Source organism: Clupea harengus, chromosome 2 (assembly GCF_900700415.2).
Source record: "Clupea harengus chromosome 2, Ch_v2.0.2, whole genome shotgun sequence".
Classification (NCBI taxonomy): Eukaryota; Metazoa; Chordata; class Actinopteri; order Clupeiformes; family Clupeidae; genus Clupea; species Clupea harengus.
Window position 1 is genome coordinate 19,075,772 of NC_045153.1, and position 18,314 is coordinate 19,094,085.

General features: G+C 40.7%; 1 protein-coding gene across 3 annotated transcripts; it reads right to left on the minus strand.

The window, feature by feature from the left end:
• Positions 1-43: 43 nt before the first annotated feature.
• mlphb (melanophilin b) lies at positions 44-12,163 on the minus strand. 3 transcript variants are annotated; one of them, XM_031585602.2, is made up of 16 exons: positions 11,508-12,163; positions 11,185-11,362; positions 8,752-8,914; positions 8,279-8,500; positions 7,965-8,104; positions 7,639-7,680; positions 6,481-6,542; positions 5,815-5,898; positions 5,300-5,447; positions 4,619-4,842; positions 3,450-3,533; positions 2,903-3,205; positions 2,406-2,558; positions 1,948-2,013; positions 1,562-1,601; positions 44-936 (listed from the first exon to the last, which is right to left on the minus strand). In XM_031585602.2, the coding sequence occupies exons 3-16, from the start codon at positions 8,871-8,873 to the stop codon at positions 893-895; spliced, it is 1,734 nt and encodes a 577-aa protein (XP_031441462.1). In that variant the 5' UTR covers positions 8,874-8,914; positions 11,185-11,362; positions 11,508-12,163; the 3' UTR covers positions 44-892. The 3 variants fall into 3 exon arrangements, with proteins under 3 accessions (XP_031441462.1, XP_031441461.1, XP_031441460.1); XM_031585601.2 differs by having other exon boundaries at positions 5,815-5,901; positions 11,185-11,270; positions 11,508-12,162; XM_031585600.2 differs by having other exon boundaries at positions 5,815-5,901; positions 11,508-12,162.
• Between the last annotated feature and the right edge of the window lie 6,151 nt (positions 12,164-18,314).

An 18,314-nucleotide genomic window follows, 5' to 3' on the forward strand; every position in this document is an offset into this window, starting at 1 on the left:
TAATGAAGAAAATGGATTCATATACTCAAATGGGGTGTTTTTGTTTTTATTTTTTTTATCTGGTCTGAACATCCACAATGTCCTTTGTCCAGAGAGGGTTGGCTTACCTGTGATCTGATTCCCACCCAGTAGACTAATGACAACTTTTTTCTATTATGTAGGCTTCAGTGATATAGTTCAGTAAAATAAACAGTAACATATTTCAGCAGTACCAATGGGTTACTGATGGAACTAACTACAACTGAAACTGTCTACTAGGAAGTATTTCCTGAGGAAGCTTACCTCCTTTAGGGTACACAGGAGTATTCTCAACGTTTTACAACTCCTTCATCGAGAGCATGATAACTCTCATCAATCTGCTGGTTCTACTCTCTCACAACATTAAACAAGAAGTGCCTCTAGAAGACTGTGAACACCTTCCACCCCCTCTGGTCTCTGATCTCACTGCATGATCAGCTAACACTCCAGAAAGACAACTCCATCCTACAAGACCCCACAAGGCCTTCGAATGGCTATTACTATGCCCTCTGGGATATATAAAAGTTTGGAATTGAAGTGGCTTAATCTGGTACATCCCCATCCTTTAAAATAAAATAAAAAAACACTTGCAAATCAAATTGTTTAATATTTTATGAATTAACTCTTGTTTAGTACCGAGTAAGTGTCAGGTGTACATACATGCATGCAAAGACTCAATGCAACAATTCAATATGTGTAATGCACAATTATATATTAATTAGGTTGTTGTAATTAAAACATTTAGAGGATGTTGTCTATACATTAGTTAGCGTTGATTTCCTAAAACTCATATTAGTGCAGATAGAACGAGAAGTGAAAGCAGGCTTCTTCTGTTGCTCCAGCATGATGGTAAATGGTCCTCTCCCTCTCCTGCTCAAAGGATGCTTAATTTCCTGCGAGACACTGAGCCACTGGATTCTGGGGTTGGGAAAAAATTATTACAGTAGCTGTAATATCAAAGATTTAAAGGTACTGGAATCCTGGACTTAATTGACGGACGGATGAATGACAAGAATGTGTTATGTGCCTTACAAGTGAAATATCCACATCAGACATCATGTTGGGATATTACAACCTATTTGCTAAGCTTCACTATGACCCAGCCAAACACCAGCCACATAGCATGCTTATACTTTTAGGATGAAAACAATAAAATGTTAATCAGCGTTTGTTTTCCTTCAGCTATATCGCACATTCCTCAGAAACCCAGTCTCCCAAGGCCAGGCTGATCAGCAATATAGTCCACCACAACATTGAGCTCATGCTAAGTGCCCTGCCGGAACAGCTTGCTGGCTGTCTTCTATCGTTTCCCTGAGATATTGAATTAATTATGTTGTTATCTTGGGATAACCAAATTTCATTATCACGAGATAATTACGTAAACAAGTCGAGATCTCAAGGAACGGGGGTCTAAAATAAATAAAAGCTGATGGCACCTTAGGGCTTCCGTACCTAAGCACATTAAAACAAACCTTACATATTTAATTGTATACTTACATTACATACCTAGACAAAATAAAATCAGAATCATAAGTTTTCTTACTCATTGGAAAATCTTGGGAGAGCCGTCTGTGCTGTTGTGGCTAAAAAAATCAACAACAAACAAAGCACAATAGACCAGTTCATCCACTGAAACAACTACCACATGTGGTAACATTAAGTCTTTGTCCAAGCAACTCTTTTGTTATATGGGATTTCACTAGAATAACTATGACAAGGCTGCGGGGAAGCCATTAAACAAATGTGTATGAGTGCCACAGCACTGTGTGTGAGAAAGCATCATGCTGTGAAGCTGTCAATCAGTGTTGTTGTGGTTTCTTCGCTGTCAGTGGTTTTGCCTCCACAGTGATGTGTGTTCGTTACGAAGCCCTATGGGGAAGCGTCTGTCTATCAGTGCGTTGTGTTAGTGCGCCGTTTCTCCACACCCACCCTCCTCCAGGGCTTCTCTGGACCGCCAACACTCAGCACAGCCATTCTGCTTTGGATGTCAGACATCTGAAAAAGACAAAATCATGGTTTCAACTGGTATTGAGGCAAAAACTGCAAACAACTGCCAACAGAACGGCTCGTGTTGTACAACTGAAGAGCAACCCTTTTCAGAGAAAGCAGAGAATAGAGTGGAAATGTTTGTTAGTGAGTTATTATGGATAAAAATAATATTTGTTGGGTTACCAAGCTATGTTTCAGACATTTAAATTTTTCAGCATATGAAATAACAATGTTATTTTGAGTAGAAAAAGTGTGTTATTGTGGTTTTGGATTTGCAGACAATTCAAATGCCATAAAACACGCTTCCTGACATAACAAAAGAGCCTCCAAAACAATACTGAAGAGACTCAGTAAAAGAGACCTGAATGGTGCATGAGAGTTGTTTCCATAGAGCTCACCTCACTCTCAGTGTTCTGGACCTTGGCTGCCGCCAGTGCCACTTGGTCCTCGAGGTCAGCGAGCTGAAACTGTGCGGTGGCACTTTGGCGACGCTTCACAGTCTCCTTCAGTGGGTTGGCCAGGTCTGCTGACCTGTCTGTTTTCAGGCAAGACTGTAAAAGCAACAGAAGTTCATCTAATTTCATCTGCATCCCAAGCACATCAATATATATATATATATATATATAACACACAGGGTGTTGTATAATACATAGAATAGCACATAGTAATGTTTGTCAACGCACTGTAACAATTTCTTTTTGTGCTGCCCATGCATGACTCCTCTCACTCGCATGACTTAGCTGGTCAAGTTCACAGAGAAATACAAAGTGATTGAAAGTGACATGGCCATTTTCTGTACTTACAAGAATGGAACAAATAAATCTGAAATGCAGCGTTCTGGGTTCTGTCACTTTGGGGAAGTGTGATCTGTGTCAGTGGAAGTCATACTGTTTACCTTATAAGGTTCAGGCTTTTGAGGAGATCCATTCTTTCGGGGAGATCCATTCCTCCAAAGAGATTCCATCCTTTTCGGAGACTCAGTCTTTCGTGGAGATTCTACCCTTCGGGGGGATTCAGCCCTCCTTGGAGATTCCAACCTTTGGGGAGATTCTATCTTTCGGGGTGGTTCGTACTCAACATGTTTGAACTCATCCTCATCTGAGGACAGACCCTTGTCACTGATGTTGCCTGTCAATTCATTAAGTTTCTTTCTCAGCTTTTCCTCTTCCAGGTCTGCTGCTGTCAGCTGAACAGGCACCTGACAATTGAAAACATGTGAGGACTTTTGGAAGAATAACTGAGGTAGCTTTTCACTACAGAGCGAAAACTTGAATCTTCAGCATAATACTGTAACAGTTTAAAACTGCAACAAATAAAGGGTTTCTGTTACCCGTGGTAATTATATCTCAGAATAGCGTATGAATTACAATAGATTGGAAGATGAGATTAAAAGACTTCCAATCAAATATTACTCGATATGCTATTACATTACAGCTACAAACCGGTGGTATATCTGTAGTCATCTTATGTTCCAGACGGTTAAGAAGAGTCTCAATGGCTGACATGCGCTTATTTATCTCGAATATCTTCATAGGAACATGGAAAGAAAAGTCAGAATGATATAATATCAAGTTAGTTTGGCTCAGGAAATGAAACTTAGACAGTGCAGACAAAATAATGTAAAATGGAGAATGTCTTCCTGTAATTTAGACTCCAGAAACATTTGTGACTGGTCTCATCATAACTTCTATCACTTTTTCATTACTAATGACCGACATTGTTTTTAACACGACTTTCAGATTTGAAATATTATAAACTGTGCTTGTCAGGTTAGCTTGTGAAACTTATGTGCTCTATGTATGTTTGTGGAAGAGAAATTCTTTGCCAACTTCAGTAACATTTAACTTTGCAGCCCTCTGAAAGACATATCGTGGACCATTTAAAAATCACATACATGAATGATTTAAAAATATTTGCCAGAGACATGTGCTTCTGCAGACGGTGCAGATTTTGCACAACTTAGATGGCCTGGGAAGCATTTGTTTATTAAACAAACTAACAAGCAATGACACAAACAGACTCAGACCTTGAAGAAAAATAACACAAAGATGGAGGCATGGACAGACATGAAAGGCTTGAGTAAAGGCCTGAAGATAGGATGTAGACATTTGAGAAAAGCACAGTGTGTTCCAACTACAGCCCCAACAATTCACAGCTGGACATATTTTTGTTATTCCTTATCTTGAACAGTTTTCCCATACTGTGCTCTGTTTGGGAAAATAAAGAGGAACTGTTTCCTGAATTGCTTTGGTAGCAGGACTTGCACTCAAATCTGCCCTCAGAAAGTTGTCATTAAAAATGTTTTGTGAGATCACCTGGGCTAATATGTGCATGTGTGTCTGACTGTGAGTCTATACATGCATTCGAGAGCCTGTGCATTTATTGGAAGTGTGTGCATATGGAAATATATTGAATGTGCAAAGAGTATGTGGTGTGCTTTAAGATGTGAAATATATGTGTGTGTACAGTATGAGTAAGAGGAAGTATGTGTGTGTGTGCATCATGAGTGAGTTGAAGTATATGTGTGTGTGCAGTATGAGGGAGAGGAAGTATGTGTGTTTGTGTGTGGCGCGCACACGCGCATGTGTGTGTCTTGCTCCAGATGTAAAACCTGTTGCGGAGGCACGTGAGCGGGGTCCTCTTCCAGGGACGCCTGGCTGCTCCTGTGCATGAGCGGCTGGTACAGGTAAACGTTTTCATCCTTTTCTGAGGGATCGTCTAGGCTCTGGGGTTTCTCATAAAATGGGAAGTAGCTGCTGCTTCCGCAGTAAGAGTGCCTGTGCTTCATGTGGGACTGTCCACGTTTTTTCCTGTGCTCAGGATACATACCATCATCTGTCATGAAAAGAAAAGAAAAAAAAACAGTGGATGTTGTAGGAATGGAGTTCAAGTCTGGGTTTTCAGGGAAATTGACAGTTAAGTCCAATGTCCTGAATTAGCTCATTTTAACAAAACTTTGTTAAAACTTAAATAGATTGATAATTAGGTTGAAAATGAATGGAAGCGGCATCTGACTGGGGAGCTGGCAGAACTGTACCTTCAGTGACCTACAAGACTAGCTAGCTATCTTACAGTAAAGCACATTGTTTTAAAGAGTGATGCAAAAATATTCCAGCTTCTACTGCATGAAATGTACTCTAATTCACGATATAAAAATAAATTTGATTCACACTGCATGCAACTATTTAAAAATTAGTAATGCTATTTACAATTGAATGCTCCATAAACAATGAACATTACTCCATGTTTTGTTTCTCTAAGCAAAAACATGTACATTCTCTGGACTCCTTACCAAAGTGTGCAATTCTCTCCCGATCCCATTGACTGTCATAGTCTGACCCGGGCCCGAAGCAGCTCTGAATCTGTTGGAAGACTGATGCCAAGTCCTTCTCCACATTTGCTGACTCAGCCGGTGCCAGATTCTCCAAGCTCCCATTGTCCTAAGAATATTCAAACTCCTCAGACTCTTAAGGTACACTCTTCCTTAAACAACAACCTCCATAGTACACTCTTACTTTAACAACAATCTCCATAGTAACACAATTTCAAAAAGTAATGAATATTAAAAAGACAATATGAAAGCAAAAACTGTCAAGAGTTTGATTAGATTTAAACAATTGACTTGGGTTCAGTTTCAATGACAGTAATATCTATACTAATTTAATACATTTGAAGTGTTGAAGGAATGAGATAAGTGTTTGTCTTACAGCTGAATAAGTGGACTGAACAAGAAAATAGTGTAAAATAAGTGAATTCTTAGAGTGAACACTGAACCATAGAGGATCAATTGAGAAAGAGTTTGCACACCTGGAAAGAGTGGCGTCGGGAGTATGTAGAGTACTCGGGATCAAAATCAAGAGGATCTACAGGAAGAAGGCGTTTGGATTTCCTCTTCTTGAAGACCAGAGTGAGTGAGAGAGTTAGGGAGAGAGAGAGCGAAAGTGTTTTATTCATGCAAGCAGAGATACTTACTTGAGTATATGCAATGACTTGGCTCAAACCAAATGACTGTCAAGCTGATTCAAACTCTTTAGTCATATACTGATAAAGAAAAAAAATCATCTTTGGCTCTCAGACCACAAAATGCCCAGCAGACCGATCACTGAGGCAATCCGCCAAAGCTTTGGAGCTAATGAGATTAGCACAAAAATGATACCCACTGATGACTGCTTCTCTGCCACAAAAAGAAAGATGTTTTCATGTCTTGTGATATAATATCCGTGCTTTGTGGCGATGGAAAGTAAAGCGTTTGGAATGTCCCTAAGCATCTGTCTCATTGGGTGTTATCTGCCTTGGCAGTGAAGGAGGAAATCCTGACCATGACAAACCTACAGAGGACTCTAAACATCTATACATTATTTAATTTCCATGTGTGTTGCCATCTCTGATGATTGATTCATGTTATGGCCAGACTGGCTTGTATTGTTTGGTATTGAAAGGCTTGAAGGACACAAGAAGGGGTGATTATCGTACCAGTTTGCAGTTTTCTCTCTCCTGAGAGTCTGAATGATCCTCGTCATGGCCATATGACCTACCTAAACAGGATATAAATGGAATTTGAAATACAACAATGATCTATGCTGTAACTTTCATAAGACACAATGATGTGTAGTTATACGTCAAAATATAATAACATGTGACAGGAAGAAGACTAACTGTAGGCTAAACAGCTTACTGTTAAGATCATCTTTCCTCTCTCTCTGGAAGGACAGAGCACAGTCTACTTGGGACAATGGCCTGCCTTCTACTTCATAGGCTGGTTTCGTCTTCATCTCAAAATTCTCCCTAAGTGACTTTGAACAGCGTTTCTATTTCTGTATATTGTTTTCTATATATTGTTTTCTATTTCTTGTTACACAACATATGACAAAGCAGCCGAGAGTCCCGAACAATCTTTACTGTAACAGATCCATGATTTGTTTTCCCATTCTATTGTTCTTGTATGACTCCTGCTTCTCCATGTTGCTTAAGTGAAGGCACCAGAAGTCTACTTTGCTTTTTCTTTTTGATCTGTCTGAGTATGCTGTTGACTCTGAAACATTTTGTTCCCGTGGGTTCTTATTGAATTAGTCAGCAATGTAGGACAGAGGCAGGGTGAGAGAGAGGGAGAGAGTAAGTGAGAGAGAGAGAGAGAGAGAGAGTGAGAGAGAGAGAGACACAGACAGAAAGTGGGAGGAGAGAATGGGAGAAAGGAAGAGCAAAACTGTGAGCAAGAGTGCGAGAATGCGAGAGAAAGAGTGATAAAGAGTGAGATAACGAGTGAGACAACACGAGAGAAAGCGTGAGTTGAAGCTGGAGAACTGGAGACGTCAGAGCTGGAGATCTTATGTAAGAGGAGAACGTTACCGGGTCACTTAGAACAGCTTCCCCATCAACAGCAATACATTGAGTAAGTGTTCAGGGGCACTGTTTTATCAAGTGTTCAGATGCACCGTTTTATCAAGTGTTCACAAGGGGCACTGTTTTATCTGTTTTATGACCTGTCCATGCAAAAGAACCATACAGTGGATTTCATGAAAATAAGACAATGAGTAACATTTAATTTGCGGTATGACCTATTTTTCATTTTTTTTTCCATGACCTCTTTGCCCAGCGATCAATGCAAATGTGATCTGTGGATACTGTACTCACCATAGACGTCTGGCATACTGTGAGTGTCATCCTCACGTGGCTCTGGTTTAGAAAACATATCCACATGACCCGTGAAAACATATCCACATGACCCGTGAAAAAGAATGACAAACATGATTATTACAAACTATTACATATACAGTATAACGAAAATATTATAATGCCACGGAAAAAGGAAAACATTCTGTTGAGTGTAGAAGTAAAAGAAAGTCGGAATCCTCTACAAAATGCATTTGAGAGATCTTATCCCAGTATAATCCCATTAAAAGGACTAAATGTTAAGCTGTTTTAATAGTAACTGTGGAGAGGGTGCTGAGGGTACCCACCCCTTAGATCAGTTTCAGAGCGGGTGCGTTCTGAACTGATCCTCTTGTACAGGGATCTCATCACTTTCGCACTGCCGAAACGCTTGAAACGAGATCTCACATTCTCATGGTACCATTCCAGTGTGCCGATCTTTAAAACTCTGCAAGGCACAGCAAAGGAAAGCAGAGAACATTTTCATTAACAAGAATAACGTATTCAGTTTTGTGCAGGTTTAACAAGAGGTATTGTTCCACTGTATTCATCCTGGTTACCTAAATCTACATGATGAATGTCCATTGGGTCTCATGACACAGACATCTAGGTCTGGCTTTACCTGGCCATTCGACAGGGATCACACACCCAGCCGAGCTCTTTCTTGTTGTAACGGCTGCAGGCTTTGCAGGCGAAGAGGTTGCAGTCCAGGCACTGACGCTTGCTGTTCACTAGAAACTTGAAGGGCTGAAGGCATCGTATGCAGAGAGAATCTGACAGATTGGACTGGGACCCCAACAGCTCGGTTTTGGTCTCCTCCTTCTCGATTTTAGTCTTCAAATCTCTGTTATAAATACAGTTTGAGAATTGAAGTGCATAGAAAGAAAGAGACGTCAGAATATCTTTAAGAATCCCAATGCTTGAACGTCTCTGTCTTTCTTTCAAATTAAAACAGAAGTACAGTAGGAGAAATAGGAATGGCCACTATGATCTAATAATATTCCGGCACTTAAAAACACCCCAGCTTCCCAGTAACATCAACACTTTATCGCTGCTAGCTGCCATGTTTGAAATATCTGTTTGACAGGGCCTTACCCAAGCCTGTTCTCCTCTTTTTTGCGCAGGTTGAAGTCCCTCTGTATGACTTTCCAGACATGCTTGGCCTCCTCGTCCGTCAGTCTGGACAGGTCCAGCGTCTTCCCTGGCATCATGTTCATGTTGAACCACTCTCTATGGGTTGGTCGATGATGAACTCGGGCTGGAATGATTTTTGCATAACACAAGTAATATAAAACTAAGTAGACTTAATCATCCTCCAGTGAGTCCCTGGGTAGGAGCCCACCTTGTTTTGTTTTTACGGCAAGAGTAATGTGAAATTGTAATATTTTCCACTTAAACATCACAACTAATTAGGGCCACTTGATATTCAAACAGGCTTTTGCTCGGCCTATCCATGAATTCTAATTCAAGAACATAAATGATTTAAAGATATTTTTGGTCCTTAGTTAGTGACCCATTGGAACAAAGTCTGAATTAAATGATGCTGTATTTCCACATGTTTTTCCTCCCATTAAGAACTACAAGTTATTCAGGGAAATATGATGCAATCCTAGAACCTCTGACTGAAACAGCCAAACATGTGTTTTGAAGTGGCTGGGGCTTGGCGGGCTGGTCACTTGACTGGAAGCCCAAGGAATGAGGAAGAATGCAGTCTCCATTAGGGGATGGGAGGGGGGGCTAATCCGTATAAAGCCATATTTTTCAGGTGGGTTCACCACACATTAGGCAGGGGATAAGAAAATAAAGAGATCATTCTCATCACTTCTATAATCTTTGGTAAAGTTGAGGTACAATGTCTCGGTTCAACTGAGTTTTAGCCAGACATTGGCCAGTTAAACAACAGTCCAACATCTCGAAGTGATGAGGATAACATTGATTCTGGCTTTTGAATTCTGTACAGTCAATGGTGAGACCAGACTGGTTACTTCAGAATGTGCAAGCTGAGACAAAAAAGATCAGTTCTATTCAGTTTCTGGATGCTTCTTTTGACATTATTTTAAGGACAAATTATTGCCAGTTTTGAAGGAGTACAAAACTTCATAAAACACAAATTCTTTTTCATCACAGAACAAAATATTTTGTAGCTACTATCACAATTTCTTTGTGCAAATGTCCACTTTCTGTAGCCTGACTGATGCTGGGAGAAATAATAAATACAAGCAAGGCTTCACTTCATGGTGTAAGTAAAACAACTGAATGTTTCAACTTCAATTTGAATTGGATTGTAAGCAACCTTTTACTCATGTCTTAGTTTGACTATGATAATCTCCATGTGCTGCTACATGAAGCTCTGTTTCATGCTAACTCAGAGCCTAACATCCAGCTCTGAAAGGCTGACTTTATTCCATCCTCCCATCCTGTCCTACCCTTCATGAGACTGCCAGCATCATACCTCTGCAAACAACAACATCAACATTACGTAGAGTAAATAGCCATACAGTCAGACATTGAAGTAGTACACCTACAAAATATAACCAGTCAAAAACTGGAGGCGACTCGCTATTTTGGGTTTCCACTTCTTCTCCATTCTTAAATTAGAAGCATTTCTGCACAGTCCTCAGTCTCTGTTTCTCTTTTTCTTCCTGACCAGGGCAAAAAACGCAAGACAGTCAAATCTGTCCAGCTGCAAGCTTCATTCCTGAACTCTCAAAAGGGCACTAGCAGTAAATCAAGTGGCCTTGGCCGTGCAATTTTTACGCCAAGCGCGCTTGAATCCCTGTCCAAAGATTCAGAGCACATTCAGAGCCTGGGACATAGCAGTCTTTTGTTACCATCCATCCTCTATGTGTGATTAGTCTATGTTTCAATACATCAGTATACATCTCAAGGCTGAGATGTGGCATAGCAACGGGCAACAACTTCTTCTTGAAGCAAAACCCAGTAACAACCCAACATAACTCTGTAATTCAATTCCTCTTCGAAACTGAACGGCCATTCAGTGAGCCTGAAGACTAAATGTGTGGCTGAAAATGTGGTTGCAAAAATAAATGTTTGTCATCTTTATAAGAGGCATAAGATAAACATGAAATACTTTGTCACAAAACATTCTTTTAAATACTTTGTTAGTCTCCTGGAAGCATTTAAGATGTTTAAAGATGTACACAGCTGAGCTGAGCACAACTATGAGCCTGTAATGGACACTGTACTTTCAACTGTCTCGGCAATCTTCGCCTCTCATGACAGACATTTCACACACATTCCTAATACCCTGCTGAATGATTGTCCTCATCTGTTGAAGATGCCATGCCAATTTAAAATCATTCCACTCTAAAGTCTCCACAATTTATTGTCTTTTCAATTACATTGTCAGTAATGGAGTAGAAATACTTGCAAATACAAAATATCTGCAAATGAAAATAAGTTAAACATGCTGAATATACATTAGCTGATGGGTAAAGCTGACAATTGGACTATTTGACTGAAACAGAGCTTAAATATGAAAAGTGGAATAAATCTGGCTAATTTTACCTTAGTTTTTCCTCTGGGGGCTTGTGTTCAAATCCTTTGAGACTTGTCCAAGTGAGGGCAGGCAGTCAGGATGACCAACCGCTGGGCTGATCACATGTCCAGTGAATGGAGGTGGAGGAAGACCAAACTTGTTTACTGTGATCTCAGCCCTAATGAGCCTGAAGATTAACTGATTTATCTATGGGCAAATCAAAAGTATCTTGCATGTAAACTCTTAGCCATATATGAACCTAGCCATATACTTCATATTAAAATAACTTTTGGATACAAAAGTAACATACATGGAGAAAAGTAAATTGAGTAAAGAATGCATGTTTACATACCACGCATAATTAATATCAGTGATTGGTATGATCCATGCGTGCTTCATCTGTGCAACAGGTGTCCCATCCACACATCAGGCACACAACCAAGAGCAGAAATCTGAGCACGGCCAGGGGGGAAACACAGCTCAGCCAATGGAGCACAGGGCCAGAGAGGAGAACTCAGTCAGAGTTTAGAGCAGGTCACCCCCTCCCGCTGTGTAAATCTGATTTTCACCAGCATCACATGACTGCACCAGGCGCTGGGACACACGTAAGGCCGTTCTGGCGGGGAGGTCTGCAGACTGCACACCAACTTTAATTTAGCTCTGGCCTCGGACAATCACATGACACAGGAATCTAAGTTAAATAGGATCAAAACAGATCCGGGTACTACTCCCAACTTCAAAACACCCCCCCCCCCCCCGATAGGTTCCTAGATTCTCCCCAAGTAATAGTTCGTTTCCACTGGTCATATTTAGATGTGGCAAACCTTTAACTGAGCACCGAAATGTGGAAAAAATAATTAATGCTGTTATTTCTTTGTTTTCTAGTACTTTTCTAGTCTACTTCTATTAAGTCTTTGTAGCCAGACAAGAGGGTGAACATTCAAAGCTGCCTGAGCTTTTGGAATTTTGGAATGCCATTTTAGGGCAGACACACTGAAACATTTAACAGACGACCTCTCCACCCCCTAAAAAGCCAACACCATGCATTTGTGTGCACTTAGAGAGAGTATGACCATAATGTATCTCAGCGTTATACACACTAATAGGACACAAGACACTGTACATTTGACAGTTACCTGACACAGAAAAAGGGGGAGAAAATTTTTACTGTAATCTAGTTGTCTAATTCAGTCAAGTAGTTAAAAAACTAGGTTACATGTACCAAGGGACTCTGCAGTGCCTCACTTTTGGAGGGTATAAGATGGAAACACTGAAAATAACAAGTAGTCATGCTTTCAGCAATTATAAATCTGTTGTAGCTTGTGATAGTGGAAAGCAGCATTCAGATGTTTCTGTATCAAGATGTGATGGCTAATCTGATGATCACATTATATTTGATGAGGCACGATCAGGAATTGCTACACTATTATCAGAAGATTTTCTCTTGAAGATTTATTTTTTTATTAGACACAGCTAATCATCTGATACTATTTCTATTAATCTGTACTACTAGTATTGACCCACAAGCAACTATAGTTTTCTATATGTCTCAGGATAGTCACCAATCTGATCAAATATTTCTGTTGTAATGCGCAATTGTAAGTATTCCCCTATATTTCCAACAATTTACTGCCTGCTAATTCAAGTCCAGAATGAGCAACTCCTCCTCTGTCACCTTTAACACAAATAAGTTAAGATAAGGAGAAATAAACTGCAGCATGTCTATCTTTTTGTAGTTTTTTTTTACCCCAAGATTACATATTTCCAGCAGGCCTCATACTACGGAGGCAAAGAGAGAGTCAGCTGACGAACTCACATTAGAGTCTACACACGCACTATAAAACTACACATAAATAATTAGTTATTGACTGTAAAATAAATTGATACAATGTTATAACTGCATAACATGGTAGAAAATCAGCTTCATATACAGAATACATTAGGCGTTGAACTGTGCGTTCATTTCCAAAAGACCTTTTTCCAAAATAAATAAAAGGAGTAAATATTATATGACATCATGGAGGTGTTTGTACTGACAGTGTTGCTGTCTTCCAACAAATGTAATGTTATGCCTCTGAGGCACTAGTTCACTTGTTTTTAGGAGTGAATAGTGCACAGTATGAGGGCAGTTACCCTGAGGAAAATGTCATTCCATAATTAAAGGATATATTTAGCCCTGTAGGCACCTCTTCATTTGTTCTCAATGAAAGTAAATGATATCCAAGCCTCCAGACTATGTTTGTTTACTAACCTGCAATAAGCAAAGTGAGAAAAGGAGGAAAGAGAAAGCTGATTCTCAGTGTTGGAATGCGCAAGTTTACTTGCCACCAGTTCAGCGTCTACCCAGAGAGAAGTTCGTAATTAGCACGGGAGAAAGTAGGGGCAGCGTTACAACCTTGTTAGTTTACAGTGTTGCCATATATTGTGACACAGTTTACCACGGTGCGTGCGTGGTCAAGGAATGTCAATATACAGTGCCAATATTTGTAGGTTAATGCACATGTTGCCTGGTGCAGGTTACTGCAATGGTGCTTGGGTCAACAGTTTATTACAGCTGTTTCAACTGTCCCTACAACATGGAGAAAACACATGGGAGAAAGGCGGATGTTACTAACCACTCTCTTGCCATTCACCTCTGTAAGAGACATTAGTGGCAGACCCTTCCTTTGGCACAACACATTATGAGTGTTCTCATTGAGTCCATGTGTAGCATACGCCCCCTGCAGCTGATGCAAGATCATTACATGAGTTACAGGACAATTTCTTGAGTTACCACATTAAGCCATGATCAAAGCATAACAAGAGCAGTCATGTTGTGCAAACTAGAATTCCCTCAACAAACTTTTGCTAATTTACTAACTGTGAGAGCAAAATTAAAGTTGACATACAGAAACATACAAACTGTTATGGTTAATATATTTACCACCCAAGTGTAGAAAGACACATTAAAAAAACAACAAACAAACAAAAAAAGTGACTCTTGCAACACATGTTATTCACATGTGGCTCGACTTGAGGAGCATTGCACCAGGAAGGCTGACAGGTTCACTTACCAGGATGCAGGACAACACTGGTAAACTCATCATGTGCAGCACACAAGGCCCGGGCTTGTTCTGTCATGAGAATCAGTGAGGCTGATCCCTTGGCTCTAGCCTAACCTAGGCAGTGGGGTTGTGTGTGTGTGTGTGTGTGGGGGGGGGGGGGGGGGGGGGGTTGCCCCTTGACACGAGCACCCCCCCCCACACACACACACACACACGCACTCACACACACACCACCGTTAACAGGCATTTGGTTATACAACTGCCAGTGATGAGAATAAACCCAATGAATATTTCACATTAGTTTATAAATACATTGAGTGTGCAGCTGGGCTGTGGCACTGCAGTTCAATGTGTTTATAACCTCTTTTTATTTACAATAGTTTCTACAGAGAATTTGGAGTAAACCTTGAGAAGTTTCTTAGTGGGGAGAGAGAAATGTTGGAAGGAAGCATCAAAGGATGAATTGGAATTGCAAAAGAGAGCCACAAATGAATGCACTGGACATAAATTTGCAACTAAATGCCCAACAAAAGCAATTGCATGCTTTAGATGTGGAGAAAACTAGCACGGCCAAGCAGACTGTTGGTTTTGTGACAAAAACTGTGAACTGTGCAACCATAAGGGTCACATACAGAGAATGAAACAAAATGAGGAAAAGGATTAAATCTGGAAAAAGGATAAAAAGGTGAATGAAATGGATGATGCAGACACAGGTGAATCAATTGGCTCAGATGAGGCTCATGTAGAATCCTCTCAATGACATGAAATGATCTGGGTGACCCCAGTGCTTGAACGGAAGAAATAAAAAATGGAACTTGACACTGTCAATCATATCACTGAAAGATTACAAAGACGAATTCACAAATGTCAAACGGAAACGTACCCGTGCTACTCAAAACACACACGGGAGAAAAGGTCGCACCAGTGGGAAAAATCAAAGTGAAAATACGAAAATGAAATGAGAATTCTTGATTTGTATGTACTTCCACATGGGGCTGGTCCTCTCCCCTACACGGTGTCCAAAAGTGGAGGCAGAACTCAACAGCTTGAAGATCAAAGCATTCTGTCTAAGGTAGAATGGTCAGACTGAGCAACACTAATTGTACCAGTGGTCAAGAGAAATGGTGCAATAAGGCAATGTGGCGACTTTAAAGTCACTCTCAGTCTGGTTCTTCAAGCAGACCAGTACCCGTTGCCACGCATCGAAGATACTTCAAAACACACTGTCTTGTGAAATACTATGTATGTTGTGAAAGTGTACAAACACACCAGTAGGGGGAAGTAGATAATTAATTAAAAGCATGCAGAAACAGAAGTGTCAATATATTGCTGACCTTAAACAAATAATGTATGAATGGAATATTTACTAAGACTAAAAGAGGTCTTTCTGGCATGTAAATGAGCGGAAGAGGCCTCCCTCATTTTGCTCCGGCACTAAGCAATCAGTTTCCAGACAAAACATTAGGAAATGACAACATTCCTTTGATGACCTTATCAGATCAGTTGTTTTCATGACGGTGGCCCATAAACATGAAGAATTATTTCACCTCACATTTCATGTTTACAAAACACTGATTAAACAGCAACTTCTTAACAATAATGCTGTGTTCGTGTTGTTTTCTAGTAGTTCTGTTTATTCCATTTTCACTGTGTATCTGCCACAAAGTGACAATGGCAATGCACTGGTGTGTTGCAGTCAAACCCATTTAAATAATGACTTGGGAATCATTCAAACTTCCGCTCAGATTCGTATCAGTTGTTGCTTTCCTCGGCCTGGCCTAAATGCTCTGCACATTCCCATTTCCACCGGTGTCCTTGTGTAGCCTGATGGATCAAATGCTGCCCAACAGCAGGAACAGGTTAAACTGTAAAGCTCTCCACATTTTTGGACCAGTAGTTGCTGACATGCAAAACAAATGCACAATGTGCAGGACAGAGGGGAGCACTGAGGACTGCTTTTCTACCCCACACACCTGCATCTGAATATTTGCGACTTGAAGCGTGCTTTGACCAAAAACAAATGTGTTCAAAAGACTCATAGCGCAGAACCTTTGAAGTAATCAAACCAAGTGTCTTCAATAGGATTGAAGTTGTACACTGCAGGTCAGAACATCTAAGCCAGTGGTGCTGTCCTGTCATGGGGTACATCCCTTTCCTGGTGCCCTATGGGATGACGAGTCAGTCAGAAGCTCAGCACTGTGGCCCCACTCCAAGGCTATCAAGGCCAGCTTCTGTGGGATTTGGCAGGGGAATCTTCAGTGGAAACGTACTTCGTGCTTGGCATCGCGGCAGGCTTCGCTTTCCACATGTGTCTGCGCGCTGAGCAGGATGCGGGTGGGATTATGGGGTTCTCAGTTGTGATCCTCGGCCATTTGTGTCTCAATCACACACAGATGTGGCGCAACAGGAACGAACTTCTCTTTGCCCCGTGAATATTTAGATGGGCCTTGACCCATTGGTGACATTTTCAACGGTTTGAGGAATTACATGCTGCCGTAAGATGCTTTGCTGAGTGCAGTTTTATTGGGACACAACAGTCAAGCATGACTTCCGGTTGACATTTTGCAGGCTCTCTTCAGACATCCAGCCTCTGCTGTTACCCCAAATAACATGGATATGATGGATCAGGAGTGAGTCTAATGAGGTTGAAGGGAGAGCTTAAAGCAGTTGAGAATGACACAAAATTGTTTTTCTCAGACAGTTCTGGCGTAACGGGGCCGTCTCTTCCTCAATCACAAGAATGTCAGGCCAACAATCTGCCTGAGAAGAAGAAGAGTTTTCGTCAATGTTAGCGTCAAGATTCCTTCTTGTAGGAGGGAAAAACTTTTCTCAGTTGAGAAGAAAGTTCCCCCCAGTGAGTCCAACAAGCCCTGTTCAGGACAGGATGACTTCTCAACAGAAATCCACTAAGAGTAGGGAGGAACCTCAGTCTATACAGCATGAATAAACAGTCATACCTGCCACAAGAAATGACCAGCTTATACCATTTGGTCATCACCATGGTGTGACCATGGGAGCTGAAGGGAAAGGGCAAAATGGAAACAAGATAATACCGTTGAAAATGGAGACTAGCCTTTGCAGGGAAATATAGGGGAATGCCTCAATGAATTGGCATATTTTTTAACCAGTCTAACCACGCACACCATGGAGGGGCTGAAGGGGAAGAATATGTTGGGCCATACGGTACTTCTGCAAAGTGAATGCAAAAACCACCCTGACTACCATAGACTTTTCCAGTTCCCCCTCCCACTCACCAGATTTCACCAAGTGAAAAGAAGAGCTAACATACAAATGAGTCCTGTGAAAACTCAGGTTGTACCTAATATTTTAATGAACAAATACATAAAACTGAAGGACTCCTAGGACAGTTATGTAAGGCTCCCTTCTAACTTTGAATGAATTGATGAGTAAGCCACAAGGTCCCTGGAGAGACTATGCCCTTCCCCTTGAAGCGGTTCCAACAAGAGACTTTTCAGAACACACAAACTACAGAGGGTACCGCACTGGTAGAAGAACAGTCTCACAACAGCTTTTCAGGTTGGCAGGAAGAACTAGCCAAATTAGTCTTTTGTTATATGCATTATTTCTTTGTTATGCCGTTGTGTATTCATTTAGAAATGGCTGGGGAAAGACTAGAGATTAGTCATTATCACCGGTTATTTTTTTCTGTGAGGCTCTTAGACACCTAGGTGGCCTCTAGCAGTTGGATAGCTTCCAGCAGTTTGGTTTGTTATTACTTCACTTTACAAGAAAATATATTTTAATGTGCCTGCACCTAGGCTATTTGGTGCCCTGTATTTACTAAATGCAGAAAAAAAAATCACAGTGTAGAAGAGAACATTTATTTCAATTTCTTCAAAACCTGAACTTGTACTTCTGCGTAATATTAATTCAGGACTGTGTGGCAAAAAAAAAAAAAAAGAGTTATGACTTTTTCCCTCATTAAAATCAAACAGGGGTTTTACCGTTAAACTTTGTCCTCCCTCTCCAAAGTCATCTTTCCCTGTTTACTCTAACATGCATGAAAAAAAAACTGCCCGAACTCCTTCCAGATGGACCCTAGACTGTTCATTTATTAAAATCATGGAGGTGATGATGACTCTCCCGACGCTAAG

Bases quoted from the DNA above. Each gene is read 5' to 3' on its own strand.
- mlphb (XM_031585601.2), bottom strand. From the start codon at position 8,873: ATGAACATGATGCCAGGGAAGACGCTGGACCTGTCCAGACTGACGGAC. The intron at 8,105-8,278 runs GTAAAGCCAGAC...TGTGCCTTGCAG, and splicing joins GATCCCTGTCGAATGGCCAG to AGTTTTAAAGATCGGCACAC. The intron at 2,014-2,405 runs GTGAGCTCTATG...TGTCTTTTTCAG, and splicing joins TCCAGAACACTGAGAGTGAG to ATGTCTGACATCCAAAGCAG.